At 42.0% G+C, this 24,246-nt stretch overlaps 1 protein-coding gene across 4 annotated transcripts in view; it reads right to left on the bottom strand.

The window, feature by feature from the left end:
• Positions 1–319: 319 nt before the first annotated feature.
• Positions 320–24,246, bottom strand: part of tns2a (tensin 2a) — a 49,303-nt gene continuing 25,376 nt past the window's right edge. For 2 of the 4 annotated variants that reach the window (XM_046397756.1, XM_046397759.1), the window contains exons 4-28: positions 19,923–19,961; positions 19,464–19,502; positions 18,707–18,756; positions 18,114–18,297; positions 17,813–17,863; positions 17,591–17,713; positions 15,928–15,992; positions 15,427–15,510; positions 14,118–14,230; positions 13,157–13,217; positions 12,880–12,955; positions 12,424–12,553; positions 10,880–10,945; positions 10,651–10,767; positions 8,807–10,345; positions 8,329–8,494; positions 6,300–7,522; positions 6,083–6,214; positions 5,825–5,920; positions 5,328–5,405; positions 5,037–5,114; positions 4,696–4,864; positions 4,350–4,418; positions 4,007–4,036; positions 320–3,663 (exon numbers count right to left, since the gene is read on the bottom strand). In XM_046397756.1, the coding sequence (XP_046253712.1) occupies positions 3,525–3,663; positions 4,007–4,036; positions 4,350–4,418; positions 4,696–4,864; positions 5,037–5,114; positions 5,328–5,405; positions 5,825–5,920; positions 6,083–6,214; positions 6,300–7,522; positions 8,329–8,494; positions 8,807–10,345; positions 10,651–10,767; positions 10,880–10,945; positions 12,424–12,553; positions 12,880–12,955; positions 13,157–13,217; positions 14,118–14,230; positions 15,427–15,510; positions 15,928–15,992; positions 17,591–17,713; positions 17,813–17,863; positions 18,114–18,297; positions 18,707–18,756; positions 19,464–19,502; positions 19,923–19,961 (4,917 nt within the window). In that variant the 3' untranslated portion in view covers positions 320–3,524. The remainder of the gene's footprint in view (positions 3,664–4,006; positions 4,037–4,349; positions 4,419–4,695; positions 4,865–5,036; positions 5,115–5,327; positions 5,406–5,824; positions 5,921–6,082; positions 6,215–6,299; positions 7,523–8,328; positions 8,495–8,806; positions 10,346–10,650; positions 10,768–10,879; positions 10,946–12,423; positions 12,554–12,879; positions 12,956–13,156; positions 13,218–14,117; positions 14,231–15,426; positions 15,511–15,927; positions 15,993–17,590; positions 17,714–17,812; positions 17,864–18,113; positions 18,298–18,706; positions 18,757–19,463; positions 19,503–19,922; positions 19,962–24,246) is intronic. The other 2 variants (XM_046397757.1, XM_046397758.1) reach the window with 2 other exon arrangements.

The raw sequence follows: 24,246 nt of genomic DNA, 5'->3' as shown, positions 1-24,246 counted from the left end.
GCTTGGTTCTAAAAAGATATTAAAGGGAGTTGTGAATAAATAAAATTAACGAACACTGATATTTGTTTCACAGTAATTTTTGCTGAGTGTTTAGAGCTACGATTAAGTCATCAATTAATTGATTTACAGGAAGTGAATCAGCAACTTACTGTTAGTAATTTCTCAATTTTCTTTACTTTTTTTTTTAACAGATACTGTAATAAATACAACTGCAGATCCAGCTGTTCACATTGAATAACTTGCAGAGAAAATCTTCAACCGATAAATCGATCGTGAAAATAAATGATCCAATCCAAAGTAACCGCTGACACTAAAGCACTTCAGGTACCACATCATTTCAGTTTATTTCTATTCTTTTTTTTTTTTGCATACAAAACAGCATAATATCCTTTTTAAACAGACAAATGTTTCCTTTTTATGTCTCATACACTGTCCTATAGCTGCATGTGAAAATATATTACTACATAATATAGAGAACAACAAGAAAACAGACCACAATATATTATCGCTGTAATACAAGTAGTGTTTTTCTTGGTTTTTATCCAAACAAGGCAACACACTAAATGAATGCATAGTAAAAATACAAGAAGCAATAAGTACAAAAATATAGCTGGATATAAAGCTTATTAATACAAGAGTGCTTTGTCTTTGGTTAAGCATGTCTGTCTTTGGCCACTGCCTTCACTGTGTGTAAAATTTTTATAATGAATTTTGTTGTCAGACGTGGAGCAGCGGGTGAACACCAAACGTTTCACGGCAACGGTGTGATTTAACACTACGTCCTTCCCCATCTAGCGTTTCCCCCCAATTTCCACATACGTTTCTTTTAAAATGGACGTAACAACACCCAACGTATTCACCTAAATACCCTCGACATGCACGAACGCCCGCCATTCCCCCGCACATACTCTCATTAAAAGTTAAAAAGGTCACATTCACGTTTACTTTCATCAGTTATGTCTCTCTCTCTCTCATATTAAGTGCATGTGAGTGGAAAAAAATAAAAAAGCAAAACACGATTGTCCATTATGATTAAATGCGTTACACAGAAAAAAAAAGTGCTGTTGTAGGGTGGAAGGCAAGAGTGGCTGTAAATATGCTATACACACATCTGAATACCTGAACATCACAAGATAAGGAAACTGAATTACATCATCAGGGCTTTGGTCACTTTTTGTACAAAGAAAAATAAGGGATTTTGTAACAATACAAAATATAAACACCTGCAGTTTTTAAAGGCAGCTATTATGTCTAAGTTTTGAACATTAATTGGGCTTTGCTGGCCCATAACAGTGCAAGGAAAGATCCTCTTTGTAATTACTCTGTGTGCATCCTTAAAGCTGCTCTTGGCACTACTAACAATTGTTACACTCATCACCAGTCTGACCAAGATGATACAAGCTGTATTTATGAAGCCAGTTTCACTTAGTCTGGCACTCTTTGAGCTTCACTGACCCCGGATAACTGGTACCATGAAGCTGGTTATTACTTGCCCACAGTGTATTTCTCTAATACCAAGACTAAAATCAATGTTTAGAAAACACAACTTCAGGTATTCACTCAGATAACACTGAGGTCTACCTGTGTGGATGGGGTTTGATCAGATGTAGCTCACAAACTCTCCAACTGTCACTGAATTAAAATGCATTGAACTATGTGACATAACCTTTTTTTTATTTTTACAAATACAAACAGAAATACTAAAATCTCATGTAAAATACCAAAAACTGCTGATACAAAATTGTATATTTATGCTTGATCCCATCCCTATCATGACTGAAAGATAAAATATATTCACGTGTACTCAAACATTAGAAGTAAGGCTATGGCTGTAACTAGTGTAGGAACCGTTGAACCGTTTTAAATACATTCTTCATTTTCAACATGTTATGTCACCTAGAATGAGTCTGGAAAATAAATAGGTAATCCACAATCTTCCCATAGTATTCTGAATAAGTGATAATTACAGTAGTAAAAAGTTAAGTACATGTGCAACAATGTGCATGTGTTACTTCACATCTGTAACTGTAATTTGTTGGTCCTGTTAACATCTCGGTTGGTCTTAAGTCCTGAGTGGATACAAAAAAGTTTCTGCAGCAGCATGTATTTCATGCTGCTGTATTTTACACTTTTCTCTGTCAGGATCATGTTGACAGATATTGATGTGGAAGCAGGTGAGCCAGCTTCATGATACCAGAGAACCTGAGTTGTGGCCAAAGACATCAGAATAACCCAGTAATCTTACCTCTTGATACAGGCCCCTGGTACATTGAGAAGTTTCATTTTTCTTGGAACTTCACTTTCAAAGTTTTCTCTGAATCCTCCGTGTTGTAACATCATACATCATGGCTTTGTTTTTTATTTTTTATTTTTTTTAAAGCGACTATACTTAAAGGCATAATATGCAGCAACTTCCTACACAAAACAATGCACAGACTCATATTAAAGTAATTTCTCTCCATCATCCCTCTTGAAGTGTGTGATGGTGTCTGTTTCTGCAGAGACTTTGCCCTTTGTCTGTATTTCCTCATTTTCTCGGTTCTTTGCTGTGTGGGGTTGTTTCTGGGCATCACCCCTTCCTCTCACTCACACTACAGCTGTAGTCCAGTATCTCACTGGTCTACAGCTGATCTCTTTCTCAACTACTGAGCTGTACACGATCGGCCAACTTTGAATTCTGTGTTTACAGACAGTAACCAAAATATTCTACATATTATGCCTTTAACTATGTTAGAAAATTGAAATGTAGTGTTATATTGTCTACCAACCCTTTAGAAAGAAGGGTACTGTCATAGACTGCATAATAAATAATGGAGAGCAGCAGGTCGATGGCAAACCCAGTCGTTTGTGCACTAGTATTTTGAAGCCTCGAGTTTGACTTTATGGTCATTGCCATCTTGTTTTTTGGAGCCAGAGACCATATCTGAATCACAGAATGCTGACTGGATCTTACTGAGAAATGGATACTTGTCAATCACAAGGTAGCCACACCCCAAAGCATACTCTACTATAGTTGATGGCTCATTTTACTGTAAATTGTAAATTTACAAAATGAACAACATGCAATATCAAAGAAAACTTGAAACTAGTGACTGAGACCATAGAGTAATTAAACTGTTTACTGGGGTAATCAAGTGAGAAGTAGGGTGATTTTCTCATAGGTTTACACATCATGAGGCTTCTTTTTGAAACCGATGTAGTCACCCCCTGCTGGCCATTAGAAAGAATGCAGGTTTAAGACACTTCCACATTGGTGTGGAAGACCTGGAAACTTCTTCCACTTACACTGTCTATTGGTATTGACGAAAAACCATCAACTGGAATCATGGACTAAGATTTTTCACTGCCTTTAAACTGTTTTTTTTTTCTTTAAAAAAACAGTTGATGGATAAAGGTGGTAGTAGATTCAGAAAACACTAGAACTGGCACTAAGCCATCACTGTACAATAAAAGCCTTGTCAGCACTTTCTGCTGCATGTGACTGCCTGTCCACTCTAAGTTTGGTTTCCTCTCTTTGTCTCCCTCTATCGACGCGGCGACAGCATGACCTTGTTGATAAAGTTGACGATGGCAGAGGCAGGTTGTTCAGGGTCCAACTCAGCAAACAGGTGGCAAACGTTCTCTGCCAAGCTGCCCGGCTTCTTGGCTACGAACCCAAACACCCTGAGAGGGGAAAGTTGGAGAACAAAGGAAGAGACAATGAGTTACAGGGCATGAGAGAAAGCAAATTATGCAAATATTTTTTTTTTCTTGTGGAAGTAAGGCAATACTGCATCTTCGTAACAGCCTACTTAACTACAATGAAAGAATTAGTGGTATGTAATGCAGGGTTCATGTGGGATTGGATTTTCATTGTTAAATCACTGAAATGTCTGCCAAGGCTTTCACACAATCTGATGCCATGCACAGGCTCTATGACTTGAACCTTCCAGCCATGGGTGAATCTACACACCCTGTTTCAAAAAACACACATGCCCTTACTGTCAAAGGCAAACAAAGCACTTACTTAACAGTTGTGTTGTCTGAGTTAGTCCACCTAAAGCCAAGAGAGAAAGAGAGACAGAAACCAGACTCAGACAAACACACACGGGCAGAAGCTGCCAAACAAGCTGATGCAGCTGCAGCCTCAGTCGCGACCGGCGTGCTTGCAGACACAATGACTCGCCTCTCGTGCACACTCACGTTCACACGGACTCACAAAACAGACATACAGATCCATGCGAGGGCTCACAGCAACAAATGCAGTGAATGATGACGGGTGCAATGAACGACTGTAACAATGGTCCCACCTACAGCGACATAACTCCCTTAAATTCCTTGTTTTCTTTGTGGTCTTTGTTGTTGCCTACCTCCTGTCCTTAGGGTCGATGCTGCTGAAAGTAACGCTGTTCACTGGGTAATGTCTCCTGAAGAAAACCCTAGAAGAACAAAGAGATAGAGCAGGACAGAGCAGAAGAATGCTTTTAAGTGTCATGAGACCATAGAATGTTAGCCCTTTAGTTACAGCTGTACATTTCCACCATCGCTGTTAATTAGATATTAATGACTAGAGGGTGATAATTGTCATGTTTGTTATGGCTCTAAAGAGGTGGACAACTGCGTCACTCAAGTACAAATTATGGTAAGAATGAAGTAACACTGTGAACAAACTGAAGATACAGTAAGTTCCTTATTTTGTGAGTATTGATCTCTTACCTGCGCTGACTGTCAGTCAGTGTGATGCCCTGTGATGTCACCTTGAACTGCACTACAGTGGCAGCGGGACGCGGGTTGCGACCTAAGGTAGCATCTGTTGCCTTGGCGATGGCCTGGGGGCCGGTCAGAGACTCTGTTTCCACAGAGTTCAGGTAGAGGACGTTACAGGCTGAGGAGAGAGGGACAGACAGAGAGAGGTGAGCTTTTTCTCCGAGCTGTCCTGGCTGTGTGTGAACACATTCTTCAAATGCCAGGATTTTATGAAAAAGCTGAAGTTCTGTATATAATAACTGTGACTCAACAGTGTATTTCTGAGAGAGAAGGCAGGATGGTGCACTCACCTGCTCCTTGTTTCAGCAGGTCAGCAGCCGTGCTGATGTTAGTCACTGGCTGAACCTCCGGCACCTCTCCTATCAGATCTGACAGCATGGGGGGAAATAAGCATTACTTGGATCAGGTAAACGTGTCTGTCCTGTAAAATACTTGTTCTCCTAACATGTAGAGTTTATGAGGCTTAAAGGTGTATTCCATGCCTCATTCAATGATTTAAAATTAGATCAACAGAAAATTGATCATTCACTATTTTCTTTTTGTGATAAAATGATCAAGACATTAATAAAAGGAGTACCAACCTTTTTCTAGGATCTTAAGAGCACAGGGCAGAGAGATGGGTGTGATGGCATGTTGGTAGACTAACGCAGAGAGACTCCCTGTGGATAACAGACAACAGTGAAAATCCACCACACTCCCTAAAGCTACCAAGATGTATATAAATAGTGCATTATGTTAGAAAGATAGTTGGTTTTTCAAGTGTCATTATCAGGTCTTCATTACCTCAAGACAAATGCAACTCAACAATCAGTTGTCTTTCTCCAGAATCACTGACACTCAGTTATGTCTCAAACCCAACAAAATGCAGAAGAAAGAAAGAAAGTCTGAGGTCTCTACCTATACAGAGGCTGGCACACACTGCTGGTGGATCATAAGTGATGACTGAGAGGATTATTTTGTATGAGTCCATTCATTGTTTTTTAGGAAATTCCTACATGGTTTACCCTTAAGGTGCCTCACTGTGACACAGCTTTGTGATGCATGGAAAGCATCAAAAAGCTGGAGAAGGAAAACTTACCAAAGTAGGGCTCATTCTGACAGCCTTTGATCTTGACTCCTCGAGGGCCTGTTTCTATTAGAAAGTGTCTGACCAGCTGTTCCAAAGGGTCACTTACTGTAACAGCAGGGAGAGTTAAACAAATTACAGCTCTCATTGTCAAATCATAAATAAATGTCACATAAATAGCATGTTTGGCCAGTTGTGCTTCTGTTGCTGGTCAGAAGGAACAAAAATGTCACGATTAGATATTTAGATTATGTAAACAATCATTTGTACCTTTGCTGTTGTGGTTGTTGACATTTGGAGGAGGTGTAGCCACCTTCAGGGCGAGGCCGTAGGCCCCCTGGAAAGAGTTACTGTCCCTGATCAGGAAGGTTCCTGGCTCTCTCTCCTTCAGAGCTGCAATTGCTGTAATTTTTGAAAAACAATGTGTTAGATCACAGCAAAATTTGTCTTTAAACTTAGGAAAAATAGCATCAAACATCAGACCTACCTTGCTCTCTTGAGATGCTAGGCTTGTACCAGAACTTTGAGCTGTCCTGAACAAACTTCACACTGACTCTGTTTGCATTCTCAGCATCCACAGATATCTCTCCATCATTTTGACCCCCAGGAGGTGCAATTTCCCCTACAGTGGGAGAGAATGTGACATGGTGTTGATGCTGGCCGGTGCTGGCGGTAGAGGGAGGCACATGGCCCACAGCTGGACGCAGAGTTCCCACCCCATCATTGGGTGAACCTGACTGGGTATGTGGGTGGCGTTTCTCTGGCAAAGGCGGCTGGGGGTGAGGAAGAGGGATGGAGATGGTAGAATAGTTGGAGGAGGAGGATGGGTGGAGCTGAGGATTGAGACTAGAGTAGCAAGGCCTCTTGTTAGTTTCCAGACCAGGAGAGTGTCCAGTAGCACCATGCTCCACGCCTGGGTAGTGGTGGTGTGGCTGTCCATGCTGCTGGATGTGGTTCAGGTGATGGGGGTCAGATCCGCTCAACATTAACCTCCTACCTAGTGTGGCAAAGCCAGGAACTGGGGCATCAGAGCCCGGGGAGCCCTCCATACTACTGGAGATGGGCTGGGAAGGTGATGATGAAGATGTTGTTGGAGATGCAGGGGCAGATGTGGGAGTGGGAGTGGGGCTGGTGGGTTTGGGGGTTTCTGGCTGAGGTTCTCTGGTTGGAGAGGATGTGACAACCTGTGATGGAGCTGGTCTTGTCAATTCAGAGGCTTGTGTTTGGGTCTGGCTCTGAGGCTGGGATATTGCCTGTGCCACAGTGGAAGGCAGAGCAGCAGCCTCTGAAGGATGGGGGGTCTGGGGAGTGACAGGACCAGGCTGGGAGTAAGTAGATGAAGTATGAACAGGAGATGAAGGAGTCTGGCAGAGTCCCTGGTTTGATGTGGTCATTGTTGCAGACTCAAAAGAAGAGGTGTTTTGTGCTGTCGAAGCTGATGGTCTAGCTTGGCTACAGTGCTGCTGTTGGGGAGTGGCGGGGGATGGGTCTGTTGGCGCAGTGCAGTGGTTGTGAGGTTCTGTTTGCTTAGATATGTTTGTATGTGACTGTGTGTCTTTGGATGATGGCTCTGTGCTGCTTCTTTGATTTTCTGGGGATTCCTGGAGATTAATATCACGATAGTGTCCATCTTGGGGCTGGGAAGCCTCACAGTCACTGCTGATGATGTCTGTGGTCCGGATCTCATCCTCTCTCACTCCTGGACTAGGGCTTAAAACAGATAGATATGAGTATCACTGTCACAGGCCTGTTGTGATCAAATGAAATGTTTCTACTCGGACATACTTCTTGATTATTCATTGTCGTCAATACCTATTTTTTTATGCCATCTGTATCTGGATGAGGAAAAACACCATTTGATGCAACGTATAAATGTTCACAGAAAGCTATGCGATCAGCTTGAGATCAGATCAGTTTGACCATATCTGGAGGTAGGGGTGTAGGAAAATATCAATACACTTGAGTATTGTGGTATTTTCTTTTGTGATGTAGTATCAGTTTAATGCTACTGATTTTTAACTGGTAGTTTATGTGTAAATATTTGTTGTTGTGGCTCATTCTGTGCTGTGCTTAACCCTAGAACACTAACGTTAAAATTAGTAACACCATCACTAACGTTGGGTATATTTTACCCGATATAATATCTCGGATAAAATACAGTTTATCACACCAGTGTTCATCATGCCATATAGGACACACAGTGGCCACCTCTTGGTTTTTCTTTCACAGCTGTACTGAGCACACATTTGGTCGAAAGTATCAACACATCCCTTCATTTGGTTGTAAAATTCGATCACTTCAAAATTGTGTGGGTGAAAATCACCCGACGTTAGTGTTCTAGGGTTAAACCTCTGAGCACTAGATAGCAGTGTTATAATCTACCTTCATTCATTTCATCCATGTCACCACAAAGGCCTGATTATTAGTATATCCTGTGGCTCACATGTTGTAAGCTTAGAAAAGGACCACTCCATCTGACACTACTGCCCTTCATTGTACAAGAGTAAATGTGATACCTTTCTTGTGAGCGTAAAGGACTGCTGGTGTGGACAGGAGTGGGTGGGCCAGACATGTCAGACGGCGTGGAGCATGCAGCATGGCCATCTCTGTGGACTCTTCTGAAGGAACCATGGGCAATGTGATCCCTCCAGCCCACACTTTCACCAGAGCTCCGTAAGCCATCTGCAACAAAACAAAATTATTACAAATCCATTACAAATTATAATAATTACATTTACAAAAAGTAAGCTCAATTGAGACATTATCAGTCATGGTCATGGTGTTTTTTAAAATTCGTGAATTTGGGTGTGTAGTGGTGTAAAAATCAAGAAAAGGTGGCAAGATTGTGAGTAATGTGTAAGGCATCTGTCTAGTTAAGCTCAAATTAATCTGTGCATGCTGTTGTTGATTATAGATAGATAGATTATACACCCCCAATTCCCGTTGCTGAAGGCAAAACACATTTCTGAGTGTTTCTGTTTCAGTGTGACTCACCAGTGTGTGAGTCAGAGCCATATGACTGTTGTGAGTCTGGATGGTAATGGTGTTGGTTATGCTCTGCTGGCCCGTTACCATGGCTACAAGGCCCCGTCATGGAGGAAGCTGGAGGCAGCGGGGATGTGGACTCAGACTGGTAGCCTGAGGCGTAGCCCCTGCTTTCAGACGGTGAGGGCTGGTAAGGTGAGCAGGGACACACCTGGCGGGGCGTTTGGTAACCGCTGCTGCTGCTGCTATACTTCAGGTCCAAGTGGGAATGAGCATGGGACCTCGACGCCTCTGGATGAGCTGGGTGACCTGATGGCAAGGGGTCAAATGTGAAGGCTGGAAGTTCGTGACCTTGTGGGCCGTAGGAGGCTACAGTGGCCCTCCTGTGCCAATACTCAGCCTCTCTGTCCCTCTCCCACTGCAGCTCAGCCTCCCTGTCTCTCTCCCAGTGGAGAGACATTTCTCTGCCTCGTCTCAGGCCAGGATCCCTCTCCCAGTGGTGCTCTGACCCTCTGGGTAACTCTGCCTCTCTCGCTCTCCTAAGCCCCACCTCCCTCTGCTGAAGCTCTGCTTCTCTGTCCCAGTGGAAGCTGTCATTTCGGTCCAGTCTCAGGCTGTGATAAGCTGCAGAGTCTTCTCTCCTGATGCTGCAGTCTCTGCAAGGGCAGCCAGGTGGTGGTAGACCATCAATTAGCATTATATCATGGTAGGTAGGGCTGGTGGAGGGTTTGGGATGGTGTGAGTGGCCATGGTGGTGGCTGTGAGGTGCAGAAGGGTGGTGATAAGGACCGTAGTCTTCTTCTCGACAGTAGAGGCGACCTGGGGCAGGCAGAGGATGGTGATGCGGGTGGTTGTGAGAGTGAGGGGTAAGGTCAGGTGATTGGTAGGGACACATATGTCGAGACGAGGGAGCTTCCGAGCAGGAGCGGTGTAGGTAGTGAGGAGGGCCGCTCTGGCGGTCCCACACCAGGTCTGGAGGTGGAAGGGACTGGTGGGAGTGGGGGCTGTAGTGCTGGCACAGATCCATATGTGACGGAGGGGCAGCAGGGTTAGGGCTGGCAGAAGGAGTCGCCCCGTGGTGCCCATTGGTGCCAGGAGCCCGATCGAGGCAGTAACCATTAGGCATGAGGAGGGTGCGGTCACAGCCAGGCTCAGCACAGCGCTGGGACCTGTAACCATCCCGGCAGGAGCAGGACCGACTGAGCCTCAGCGTCCCAGAGGGCAAAGAATCTCCATCGTCTAAGATGGCAGTTTCTCGCTCTCCGTCTCGAGTTCCCTCTATTCCTCCAAGAAGACGTTCAAGCTCCTCTCTCTCCTGTCTGGTTGGGGGCAGTGGGCGTATAGGCTCCTCCTGGCGGTCAGGATGGATAGATGATTGGTTCAAATAGTCAGAACTTTGAGCAATGAGATGATCTGGCCTATCTTCTGCGAGGCCTCCCGCTGTGTTGCTGCCATTGGTTGAGCTGAGAGAACCAGAGCTGGGACCTCTGCGCTTTTTTATCTGAGCGTACAGACTGCCGTCTAGAGGGCCTCTGGTGTGGGCAATATCTAAGAAAAAAAGACAGAGTTCAGATCAGCTCTCAAACTGGCAGTACTCATTAGCTATGTATAGAGTCAATTATAACAGCTTTTGTGTGTGGTTGTCCTTTCATTTGTAATTCTAATTTAGTATGAAATCCAATCTGTTTTTGGAAATGGCTAATACTGACACAGTCTCAGATTAGTGTTAGGTTTTACAGTTAACAGAACTGGAAATTTCAGCAACAAGCACCAACTCCTTGCAATGATCACTCATAAGTAATCACTTAACATCAAGCTAAGATTGGACATGTAGAGAACAGTTAGTGTGTTACCCTCCAGGCTGTCCTGGTATCGCTGGTTAAAGTTCTCATAGGAATCCCAGCGAACCACTGGGTCAGCAGTGTTGTAGTCAACTGTGACAGCAGGGTCATTCTTCTGGTACTCTCGGCCTGAGGAAAGACATGTCTGACTTACAGTTGTTTTCTTCTCTACCTATTTGACAAATACGAACTAAATTTTTGAAGCACAACATATATTAACTATAGCATAGTATGAACCAACCTTTGATTTTCTCAGGACCAGAGGAGAAGACAAACTCCACTGTGGCATCAGATGGAAAACGTTCATCTGGGCACAATAAAGTAAAAGTACATTAAAAAATGCTCATCAAAACATGGAGGGTATAATTTGTAAAACAATTCTCAGATAACATGGTAAACAGATTTTTTTCTAAGAAATAAATATGATCACTGAAGTTTTAAATTCAGTCCACATTTCAGTATTCATGTGTAAATATAATCTCCTAATGAATATAAAAATACCGGTATTCTAATACCTTTCACACATGTGTTGCATACACCCACAGTGCATTTATGTACATTTGCAATGCTTTATTTCATGTAACGGATTGACAACTACATACAGAACATTCCTTATTGTACAGAAATGCTTCTCAGCTGCATGTGTTCTATCGTTAATGTCAAACCGAGGAGGAAATGAGGTAATGAGCATATTCATTACAAACTTAGGCAGCAGACCATTACTCACTGGGCCTTCTTCACTCTCTCTGTGGGATAGTCAGAGACACTCACTCCCTGCATACACTACAACTCATTCTTGATATAGCTGCCTCCAGAGAGCTGTTATTATGTTCAAGGATAGGGATTAAGCTACTACTATTAAGGAATTTATCCAGCCACAGTATTATGAAGCCATTCTAGGTACCAAACCACTGTGAACACATTCCCACAAAAATTTCAAAGCCCTGCTATCATGTCAAATAGTTGTATGTGAATAATAATTTATCCACGGAAGCAAAATCATTCAAAATCCAGTCTGGCCTTTAGGGAGCAATATTATTTGTTCTTTTAAATTTAATGTGGGACCAAGTAACTTTTGAAAGAACAAAAAACTTATTTAAAAAAAAAAGTTGAACTCATAAGCAATAAAAATTGCAGTTGCTAATATCAATTAAACTGGGTGCTTTGCAGCCTTTGTTAATGACTCTTCTCTACTAGTGCAAATGTTACATTGGGTTTTAGCATTTGCTACACTGATATGGCTAACTTGTTGCCTATTTCCACATCCTATGTAAGTGCAATATTTTCTTTTAGCTCTGGTTTTGGTCTCCACAAATTAATAAAAATATTATTGCCTACAGACAATCTGTTAGGTGCTGGGCAGGTAGTGTACAACAAGTTTTTTACAAGAGCTTTTACTTCCTGATGGTGCAGGGGGAAAAAACAAAACAAAACGCTGATGAGAGTGATGAGAGGGAACCCAAGCTGTGGGCTGGAAAACCATAACGATGAGTTGAAAGTCATATAAAAGTAGTCATGTAACCCCTGTGAATATAAAATATTGATTATAGCCTTTAAGGGGATGCAGATACAGTTGTAGATATAGTATATCACATACTACACAGGATACCTGCTGAACTCCTGGACTTCTTATAAGCAGAAATGTTTGTCAAATACTGCTGTACCAGTGAGGAATAGAGACAGATTACATTGCATTTTTACAAATCTGCCACTGCCATATTGTCTATGCACAGTGATATAAAATTTGATTAGCTGCATCCTTCCTCGCAACCTACATAAACTTACCAGTACAAGCTTCATCCAACTCCCCTTTGCCAAACCAGAGTTGGGATCCGTGGATAGTGCAGGTGTGAAACTGCAACCTGAACACGGTATCCCTGTCAGCACTCTGGGCTCGCCTGTGGTAGCATTTGACCTGCAGAGGGCAGCAGAGAACACAGAAGAGAGATCTAGTTGCACACAGTACAATGATCGGTTTGTGCAGTAAATTTAAGACTTTGTGTTCCAAAAAGAGTGACACCAACACTTTGAAAATAACTAACTGCACAAAACGGACAAATTATGTTCCCTTGTTAACAAAGTGACAAAGACTTTTTCAAGACCAAAATGTATATAATGTGTTTTATTATGTAGTATTCATTTATAAAGTATTTATTCTATTTTTTAAGTCAGCTTCAGATAAAAAATTAAGGCCTCATCCATAGCAGGGGTTCTCTGTCATTTCTTCCCGTGTGAACTTACCATGATGTCACCCTTTAGCAGCAGTGCTGGTTCAATGGTCACACAAAGGCGCCTGCCTCCAGTGCCTTGAAGGTCACTGTAGAAATCACAATATACAAGCAGACACAGTATGTGACCAAACATGTACAAACATTGTCTTGTCTTGGACACATTGTCCAAGATCTCATTGCGACAGCACTGAAACGTCAGATCATCATAGAAAACACCTCAGAGCCAACAAATACGCCCCAGCTTATCTGTGCTATCTGCTGGACATATGACAGCAAAAGAGACTCACTATATGCCTGAAGTGTATACCAGCTGCATGGCCTGGTAGATCTTCAAGAAGGGATAGTAACCTAGGAGGAGGAACATAGTGAGCATTATCAACATGAAGACTGAGGAATGCGGTGAATGCCACCCCCGCCTTCTGGACTTGATCATCAGATTAAAGATAAACAGACTAAGTTTGTGTGGGCGAAGGGTGAATGTGACCAACCATGAGAGCTGCAGTCAGCAACATTGCTGTGAGTCAGGCTGTCAGAGCGCCAAACCAAGACAAACATCACAGCACATATACATTTTATCTGCCTGTAGAGGCATGGTCAGATCAGGCAGGAGAACCCAGGGTTCATCTCAGTTCATTTAGTTGTGTTCATGTTTCTCCCTATTGTGTCTTAGAATCGAGTTTTGAATTGAAGACATGAGCAGGAGCCATAGAGGAAAATGCAGTAGAGCAGGCATGTCAAACCGGTCCACAGGAGGGCCGGTGTGGCTGCAGGTTTTCTTTCCAACCAAGTAGCAGCACACCAGACTTGACTCATTTAATCAACTGATCTCCGTCTTCAGACAGTTGATTGGTCAAACGGTGTGCTCTTGGTTGGTTGGCACAAAAACCTGCAGCCACACCGGCCCTCCTGTGGACCGGTTTGACACATGTGCAGTAGAGGAAGAAAAAGCAATCAAATAAACACACCAATCAACACTGATGATAGGTCTTATCAGAAATTACATCATTTGCTACTGGATCAGCTGTCAGACAGCTTCTATAGCTCTTATTTATTATGTGTGTCTAAATGTATTTATATTTTGATGTAAAGTTATTATTCAATAGAGGAGGTTATGATTACAATGTCTAATAAACTGTTAAATAAATGTATCAGGCTAAATGTTTTAGGTGATGTGGACATTACGTAACCATATCTCACATTAAAATACAGTGCTTTGGTGCTTTGACTAAAAAAACTAAACAATCACACCTCCTTCGCCCTGGAAGTTGGGGAGTGATGGGATGAGAACTTGGTGGAGGAAGAGAGGGCTGCTGTTCATCTTTATCGCCCCGGAGAGAAGTCCCCCAAAGTAATAGATATACCTGATGGAGAGGGGGAGAGAGAAATGGGGTGAGAGAGATTCCTATGATATAAAGTAAGTGAGAAAAAAGGGGAAATAACAATAACAGATGGAGACAGAAGTAGAAAAACGCAAACACTTCCAAAGCAGACAGTGCTGTTGTCATGTAACCAGCAACAGTGGTTTCTTCAAAGGAGAAACTGAGGCAGGTAAAAAGGAGGGAAATATATCTTTGTGAGTTTAAATAATTCACTTTTCCTAAAACTGCCTGTTGGTTGACACAGTAAGTATTGACTCAGGAACATTATTGTTTTTGTTGTCGTCTTCTGCCCAGTATGAGATTAGGGTTAATTCAAAAGTAAGTATGAAATGTCAATAAGTATATTTCTATGTCAAAAATAGCTATCAGAGAAATAGGTCTAACATTTCGGAAAATGCATGTTATTTGCTTCTTTGCCATGAGAAGATGGATACCATTCTCATGTCTGTATGCTAAATACTAACTTTAGCAAGAAGGCCGTTAGCTTAGCTTAGCTTAGCTTAAAGAACGTAAGCAGGAGGAAACAGCTAGCCTAATTTAACAAGGTCTGTCTAATAGCACCTTTGAATCTTACCAAGTGACACGTTACGGCTTGTTTTTTGACAAACAAATTGTGGTTCTACTTTTGGCAAGCCTAAGATGACAGATGACAAGATACCACTTTCATGTCTGTATGTATGTACAGAATATTAAGTTAGAGCCACGAGACAATAAGCTTAACTGAAGCTAAGGTAACTTTAGCATACGGACTGTAAGCATGGGGAAGAAGCTAGCTCAACTTTTTCCAAATTGCCCAAAAACACCTCTAAATTTTGTTCATTAACATGCTATCTCTTTTATGTAGTCCAGGCTTCTTGTAAGGTGGCTTAAAAACAATTGCATAGCTACTTTACATTTAGTTTGACAGTTTTCTATGCCTTTTCCACAGTATACTTGTCAAATGAGAAAAAGCACAGTCACCATGCACAGAAAGGGATAAACCTGAGGTTATAGATAAATCAAATCCAGCAGTTGGACATATGAAGAGCTTGAAGCTAAAAGCTGTTTTTCTTTCCCTTAAAGAGAATGCTAAGCAGGGATAATTCATTAACCGCTCCTATGATGTGGGATACCCTCAACCACTGCCCCCACCCTTCACCTGTTTCCAACTTCCCCTCATTTCATTCCATGGCCCCTACCTGTTTTGGGAAGGCTGAAGGGAAGAGGACACCTTATCTTCACAGAACTTCCTCATGGCGAGAGTACTGAGAGCCTGGTCCGCCCTGCACACAAATGCGTGCACGCACGCACACACACACACACACACACACACACACACACACACACACACAGACACACGCGCGCTTTAAGCCAACAGTTTCCATCATGGGACTTGCACTAGACTCTAGATGCCCGAAAGTACATGGAGAGGATACAGCTGGCAATGGCCACATGATAAATCAGTTTCCACTGTTCCTGTGCAAAATCCATGACAAAGTCTGAATAGAAATCATATATGCACAGGATGTACTGTTGCAAGTTTTTAAGCATGTTTGGTGTGCATGTTTAAATAATTGCACTTAAATTCAATATGTTTTTGCACGCCGGTTTAATAATCTTTAACATGCTCCATGTGCGGATATTCTGATGAACAAGAAAATGTTAAATTGTAGCTTTGGATGTCTCCAGCACACACTCACCCTGCGGAGATTTTGCTGTAATGCATGTAGGCCGCAATAATCACGCCCGTTTTACCTTTATTGCCCTGTAGGTGGGAGAGAGAACAAGAGGGGCAAAGTCATGATGTGTTGAGGGAGTAAGACAGCGACAAGGCAGAGACACAGAAAGATGTGGACGAGCACTCTGAATTCAAATTAAAAAGCTCCCTGTGGTGTTTTTTTCCACACTGGGAGCTCCGAACTTCCTGACACATTCCAAAGACATTCCAACCTCAAATTCCTAATGTGACCCGTCCATATACTCAATAAGAAGGCTGCACTTCCATACTGAGCACAAATTAAAGCTTGTTTAGCTCAGTGTGTCTCTTAGTTGAAGATTCTTCATTGACAAAAACTTGTTTATTCACATCCTCTGGCGTGATCTGCAGCTGGGAAAAAATTGCCTGTAGCTGGAATGTTCTGGAAAGCCAGCAGACCACAGAAGTAGTCTGGTTTGAGTATTTCAACTGTCCTGACCAAAACCAATAAATAAAATACCCAGACAAGCCGTGGGAGTTTGGTTGCCCTCAGTGTTAGCTGGTCACAAGTTTGGTAACGATGTAAACTTCAAATTGGCACCACTTTCTTGACAGGGTGTTATAAATGAGCCACTAAACGGTATCTAATGATGTGGAGGTTAAACGTCGAATCTATAGTGTTTGATCTAAGTTGTATGGTTAATTTTTGGGTAAGGGTGGAAACAGTTTACAGAATTATATGGTGCACGCTGCAATTTTGGTTTTAGTCAAGTTATGTTTTAACTGCAATATCTAACTTAATTCATTGTATTTTATGTCAGGAATGGTGAATGAAGTGATTAAACTTGTACAAGAGAAAGAAATAGTGACTGCACTACATGAGCAAACGTATCCATGACAGCAGTTACAGCATGTACCATTAACCTAAATCAGAATTCTGTTAGTTAGAATTGCTCCACACTATGTTACTAGCTTTTCTGGCAGAGATCAAATGCAACTAAGTACATTTACTTCTCTTAAGTATAATTTTGTCCTCATATGTTTTCAATTTGTGTTACTTTATACTTCCACTTCACTATATTTCAGAGGGAAACATTGTACATTTTACTACATTACCATATTACAATCATCCCCCATTTATTTAGTTAAAAGTCATATTATAGACCAAATTGGAGCATAAACTCTTACATTTGCACATTTATGTAGATTTTCCAGATAACACTTAAATACTATAAAGTATCTAAGTGTTATTTGCAATACAATCTTGGAGCACAAAAACTTCACTTGTAAGTTAGGATTTTTACAGTGTTACTTTTACTTCACTAAATGATCTGAATGCTATTTCCACCACTGCCATCTGAACAGCAAAAGTAGTAGTCAGCAGGAAACAAGGCCAGAGGTATTGTAATAGACTGGCTTGTTTGTCAAAAACAGTTATGACTTGACTCATAAAATATAGTGCAAAACTGTGTACAACAATTCTGCTTTGATCCTTTACTTGGATTTGCACTCATCATCACTAAAATCAAACTATTTTCAATTCAGTATATATGCTATATATGCTCCTAGCTCACTACTGACTACATTTTGATAGATCTGCTTGTTTCGCAGCCTGGGAAACAGTTGGACGTCCACCCGAAAATCCCGGCGGCCCCCTGAACTCTGACCTTGCAGTGCAGGACCACCACGTGCTGGGGGTCAGAGATCAACCACGTCTCCATGGCTTTACAGATGGCACAGATCTTATCCAGTGGTGGGGCATGGAGGTCTGGCCAGCCAAAGTCATGAACCTGGTGGGCGAGATGGAGAGATTTAAGGAGTTTTAACTAAAGCCTCTGAACTAATTTCTCAACACAGAGTTATGAGAACTACAAGAGGGAAAGTTCTACCTTTGGATTCAGTCGGGTGATATCGTGACGTCTCTCAGAGAGGTTCAGGAGCTGAAACAGAGATGATGTTCAACCAGTTATTGTTTCAGTTATTTTATCATGGGTGTGACATAAAAACAAACAAACTGGTAATTTGAGGATTGCTTGTGGCCATATGTTACAACATATTGTTTCTGTAGCCTATTGTGCAACAAGCATATTCAGCTGAATTATACCGAATCCTCTAAAGACCGAGGTCACTGCTTTAACACATACCACAGACAAACTACAGACAGAGTGAGTTGCGGTTCTATTCCCTCACCAGAAACTTGTCCTGGTGTTTGGACTTCAGCATGGCAGCCACTTCCTTCAGGTTGAGACGGTATCTCTGCTCCTCCAGTTTCGGGGGAAAGAAAACAGAGATGATCCTCTCTGTGATGTAGGTCAGGTCAAAGTCATAGTGGCGCTCCATCACTCTATCCATCACACGGTCCACACTGAAGCTCCTGGAAGAGTACAGAAGGAAATGTTGGGATACAGGTCATATGTGGCAGCTCAACATCAGTGTGCTCCTTCACACACAGTCTGGTGAACATCCACAGTCAGGACGGATGGAGAGAAAGAAAATAGGGGAGGAAAGGAGGAGACAAACTGCATACTGAGCGTGACGTGTAGGTCAGATCAAAAGCCAACCTGCTCCATCACATGTTTGATGTTAAACTTTGTGGAAAGAATGAAGAAGACTTGGCAACAAGTGAAACAATATCAACAATAACAAGTGAAATAGAGCAGAAACAAGGAAGACGCTGATTAGAGCAAAAAGCGGTGCAAATGGACATTATTTGCATTTGCTTCTTTGGGAAAGAGCAACAGGCACTTAAAAATGCTATTAAAAATGAATGTGATGACCTTTACCTTGGCAGGGTGTTCCTCTGTTTGGTATAGGTCAGAGACTTGGTGGACCCCTGTGTGAAAAGAAAAAGATGCATTTACAAGATATATTTAAAACTCATAGTCATAAACACTTAACAGTTATTTCAATTACAAATGATTACAAAATTTCTCCCATTTATGACTATGACTTTGTTACTGAGGTGTTCGGCTTGTGGTACAATTGCGCTATTTGCAAGTTATGGAGTGGCCACTTCTGTGATAAATTTCTTGTGAATGTCAACAGCATCCAAGCATCCATTCAGACTACAAGTGTATAAAGCTTTATCAATGCTCACTGGGACATGGTGGATTCATGAGACCATAAAACAGTTGGTATGTCTTAATTTACACAGATAAGGTGGTGTTTCCACAAAATAAACCATCAGTAAGGTTATATACAGTATTTATCTAAAGTCACTATCAGAAGAAAGCCAACCTGACCTTTCCTCTAGCACCACCAAGGATTCCCAAACTCTTTCTTTCATACACCCTTCGGAAGCTGACGAAACCCTGATCTTTCCTCTAGTGCCACTATCAGGCCAGATCTTCTGTCTAAGCTGACACAAGAAATATAAAATCTGATGGGCTGTGCCATAAAATTCATTCAGATCCCAAGAGCCTGACGCTCTCCCATTATAGCATCCATTGGACAATGGAGTGGAGAGGAGAAGGGGTTGCAGAGAAAACAAATGATGGTAAAGAGGACAAAGAGAGAGGATGGGAGGTAAGGTGTGCTCACCAGGTGCTGGGTATGTCGAGGAGCGGTCCCTCTACGCTGCTGGACACAAGGAAGGAACAGTGACAAGATGAGGGGGAGGATAGAAGGGTGTGAAGAGATGGATGGTAAGAACATAGAGGGCAAGGGGAAGAGTTCAAAGAAGGAGAGAGAAGAGGGGATAGAGAGGAAGGAAAGGAGAGTTAGTTAAACAAACAGACTCTCTAAATGGATAAACATCACTACTTCCTGTAGCAACATCAACTATTTTTTCTTTTCTGTCCCGGAGTCCTGCAGGGCTCCAGGAATGAGCTCAAACTGGGGTGAGGGCTCTGCTTCCCAAAAGGAATTCAGCAGGAGGAAACCATACAGTGGTTTTGGGAAGACATGCGTAGTAACCATGGCTAGACAAAGAGGGAAAACAAGTCTTTCATACAAAACTCTCTTAAGGAGAAGAAATAGGTGTGTGTTAAAGAGACTTACCAGATCATTGGAGGGAGATGGGATACATGCAGAGGTCACCTGCAACACACAAAGATAGCCACAAGCAAGGTTCACACACACACAAGAATAAACAAAAATCTTATTTGCTCCAGGACAAAAGGAAGGAATCAGTTTTGAAATATGATTAAGAACAAATGTTTCCACAGACCAAAGGACGTCCACCACAAAATAGTTTGACATCGTAGGAAATTTGTAGGAATTTTTATTATTGCCATGAATTAGAGGTCTGAAAAATATGATTTTGGAGCCAGGAGACAGGTTCAGTTAACTAGGCAATGCTGTTCTCTCTGCTAACAGCAAGCCAAGAAAACTAGAATGCTGTGATGAACAGATTACTATGATACCAAACTGTCAGAGAAACGACACATTTTGAATTCAGCCCCACAAATGGAAATACAGTGGATAAAGGCAAGGCTGTTTGTTGACTTTAAAAATGCACCTGTCACTAACGTTAGTTTAGGACCAAGGAAAAGTTCCAACACCTACCTCCTTGTAAAACCACAGTTTGCCATTTTTACATTTTGGTTTTTGTGAGTCTTAAACAAAAGAGATACAACATGTTACTGAGCTTTAGAGGTGCTGGTAGGTGTCTATTTTCTTTTTTGTAACTTTTTTCCAATGCCTTTTTTTCCCAGCTGTCTCCTGGCTCCATATTTAACCAACAGCCTTGAGAGTGGTATCAATCCTGCTATTTCACGCCTGCCAACAGTACTAATAGCTGAAGGGTGTTCCTCAAAATGTTTCATTAGTATTCTGAACAACCATAACTAAAAGCATATTCACATGAGTGGACAACTGATAATGAGGCCATTCATTTGTACGTATGGGACCAGAAACATTAATGTCAAAATTAATTACAAAGTAATTTGGGGCCAACGATCAACAGTACAGTGTCTCTGTAATGTGCAGGAACGTGTACTGATAACTGCCAAAAAATTCTGACATTTTAACCTTGTATTTCAATTTGCCAACTACTGCTGGGAACGCTGCCTATCTAAAATTAACTATCACACAGCTCAGCAGTACAACTTGTTGAGGCCAGACTGGGGGAGGAATGCATGGAGCCACATGATGATGAATTGAGCACAAACACAGTCTGTAAAACTATTTCGATGCTCTTAAGTGCCAAGTAAATAAAAGTACAGCTGATGTCTGAGAGCATGTTTACAAAGTGTAAAGTATGTGCAAATGTAAGGGCAACATAGCTGAAGGAACACTGTGACAAAAACATTCTGAGGAACACATCTAATTCCCATGTCTGTTGTGGGCCGACAGGTCAATGAACTGTGACCAAAGGAAGTAGGAGCTGAACGGCAGTCCTAATGAAGGGGGCTCAGGGCAACAGTCATGCTTACGTAACTCATGCAACACACACACACACACACACACACATACACACAGCAATGTTCCTCCTACTTAGCCCTTTTTGGACTGTTTATTTGGATACAGGAAAAGGGCAAGGGCTTGTGTATATCTCATTGTGCACAAAAGGGAAGTTACACAGGCCCTGAACCTGGGGGTGTGTCACCACAGTGTGTGAGTTGTGTAGTTTGAATTAATCTTTCTTTCTTCCTTTCTTTCTTTAGCATTAAGCTCAGTCTTCCACTGTTGTTGTACGTAACAGACATCAACAGGAAGGCAGAGGAACAGATAATGAGCTAAATCTAGACTTTGTGTGTTTGACAGAAGTTGCAGGAAACGGGTTCAGGTGGAACATGGTCTATCAAATGACTAACTGGAGAATGTTCCTGTATGACTCACTCTGAGAATAAATGCTTTTTTCCATCTCCGTAGGGAAATGAATCTTAAATCTTATCCTGTCTAGTGGTTCTTTTTTATTCTCAGTCTGAACCCATACTGACTAGATAGATCTGGGCTGGGTCAGGCTCTAATTTCTCTTAATTCCCTCTGGCTAAAGCAGGTCAGTTTCATTTTATTTTTTTTCCCTTGAACCAGACCATGTGAAACAATGAACTGATGCATTGTGGTTAGATAGCACATCTAAAAGTTCCTTTTTGAAAAGACAGTGAGTTTGTCTTTCCCTAACTTTATTTAAACCTCTCTTGACTCTTTCTCTTCGATGGTCTTCGCTTTTCCTCTGGGAACAGCCAAGCATAACTGCCAATTTTTCAAACTTTAAGCTTTTGTTTTATACATCAGGCATTTAGCTAAAATATTTTTGCAAAGACTGCATACTGTTGCACATCAGTAGGGCGTAGGGTTGAACACCGGGATCTGAGAACTGGTATATCTGCAGAACTTGCCAAAATCTGTTCCCCTCTCCTGAGATACATATCTGATAAATATGTCAGATCATGGTACAAGATCTGACACCTTATAAAGCAGTGGTGACACAGAGAAGTATGTTTTTAGTGAATCTGTTATCCCATGAAGATACCAGGGGTAGAAGTGGGAAAGCTGACAGGTTTGGAAAGTACTGTAAGTCCCTGGGTGAGCAAATGCCCCATTCTTGATTTATGGGGTTCCTTGTGCATACTCAATAAAAGCCAAAACTCAGAATTAAAACTGGTGGTATTGTTGGAAAATGCAGCAAATCAAATAGCCTCTAACGAGAAAAATCAGAACCTCCCGGAAATTATTCAGTGGTTCCAGTTCCTCCACGCTCAGTGAATCCTGGAATTAGTCCACACAGTTCCACTTGTTATGATTACAGTTATCCAATTCTGACCATGTACCCTCTACTGCTTTTAGTTCTGAATCCAGCATGAATCAGGCTTTACTTGGGTTGATGCTTTTGCACTCCTCATTGATCCATTCTTCCTTCATTTCTTATCTTTCTGTCTTCTCTATCATTTATTCCTCCACATACCTCTTTTCCAGTGCCCAGTGCAGGGGCCTGCTGAGGGTGGCCGCTAAGCCAGAACAAACACCACACCAGATTCCATCTCCCCAGGCCAACACTTGTGCACAAACTTCCTGCTAATAGACCTCCACCCATAGCTCTCCTTCTCTTTTCATCCATCTTGCCACCTTTCACTGTCATCTTGTCTACCACTCTGTCTCTAATTTTATCTCATTGTCCCCCCAACTTGGCTATCCTTCTGTTTTGTCTTCCTTCTACTTTCCTCTTCAGTTATGTCATCCATCCTCCAAAATTTGCACTCTCTACTTCCTTTTTTTAACTTCTTCCTCTTCTTCTCATCTATTTTTTCTAGTTCTAGTCTGTCACAATTATTTTGTATATCGTCTCTCCCTCCTCTTCTCTTGATCCCAATACTTCTTTCTCCTTTCTTCTCTTACTTCTATTTCTAACAAACACCTTCCTGTTTGTCTTCCTCTCAAATTTCCACCGTCATACCTAACTGTCTTGAAAACGTTTCATTCACCACACCTTTCTTTTGAACCTGCAACATTGTTCTTATGTTTTCAATGTCTTGGAAGTGTCTTAGAACTGAAAGGTTACATGTTTAATACCCTGTGACTATCAGTAACCAAAAACACCTTGAAAAACACAAAGCCTCATGACTTGCTTGTTTTAACTCGCTCCTTATTGAAGGGCTGCTTCCATGCCTAAGATGTTCTTAATAAATAGCAAAGTAAACACCAAAGTAACTCAAGAAGAGTTGCATGTGAACAATGTGACCAAAACAATCATGAATAATACTTTGGTGTCATCATTTTTCTTTGCACAGTGTATTCTACACTTGTCCTCCTGCTCCTCCTAAACCACCGCCCTCCGCTGCCTCCTCTCAGGTGGGTCCAGCTGGCAGTGCTCAGAAAGCCGTGACCCTATAACCCTCTCCACCCCACCCCTCCTTCTTCCCTTTTCCTGTCCTCTTCTCTCCATCTCCATCTGCCAGCCCTCTGTCTACTTCCCCTCCGTCCGTTTTGTTTTGCAGCAGTGGCCCTGGCTCCTCCAGCTCTTTACATGCTCTTTGATCCATCAAAGTCAGAAGAAGCATAGCTAATGGATAATGCACAGACCTCTCTTCTCAACGCATGGCTTACGAGCTGTGGGCTCTGAGAAGCATAACTAGGGGGTGAGGTAGAAGCCTTGGTATGTTATTAGTGTGAGAAACGGGTGTGTGCGGGAAATGAGAGAGAGCCTGTGACAGTGTTTTTGAGATGACTCAGTCTATGTGTGTGAATACAGTATATGAAAATACAGCATGTTATTTATGGTGACCTAATACCTAGAATACACCATCCAAATGACCCATCACTCCCCTTTCTGTGAACTTGATATGCTACACTGTGATTCAGTCACACAGTGTTCCTAATGCCAATCGTAAGGAAAAATTTAAGATGTGACTTTCCCGTCACACAGCTGTATAACAGAAAA

Source organism: Scatophagus argus, chromosome 8, assembly GCF_020382885.2.
Source record: "Scatophagus argus isolate fScaArg1 chromosome 8, fScaArg1.pri, whole genome shotgun sequence".
NCBI classification, from domain to species: Eukaryota; Metazoa; Chordata; class Actinopteri; family Scatophagidae; genus Scatophagus; species Scatophagus argus.
Note: the sequence above shows the minus strand (reverse complement) of the source record. Positions and strands in the feature narration are given on the sequence as shown.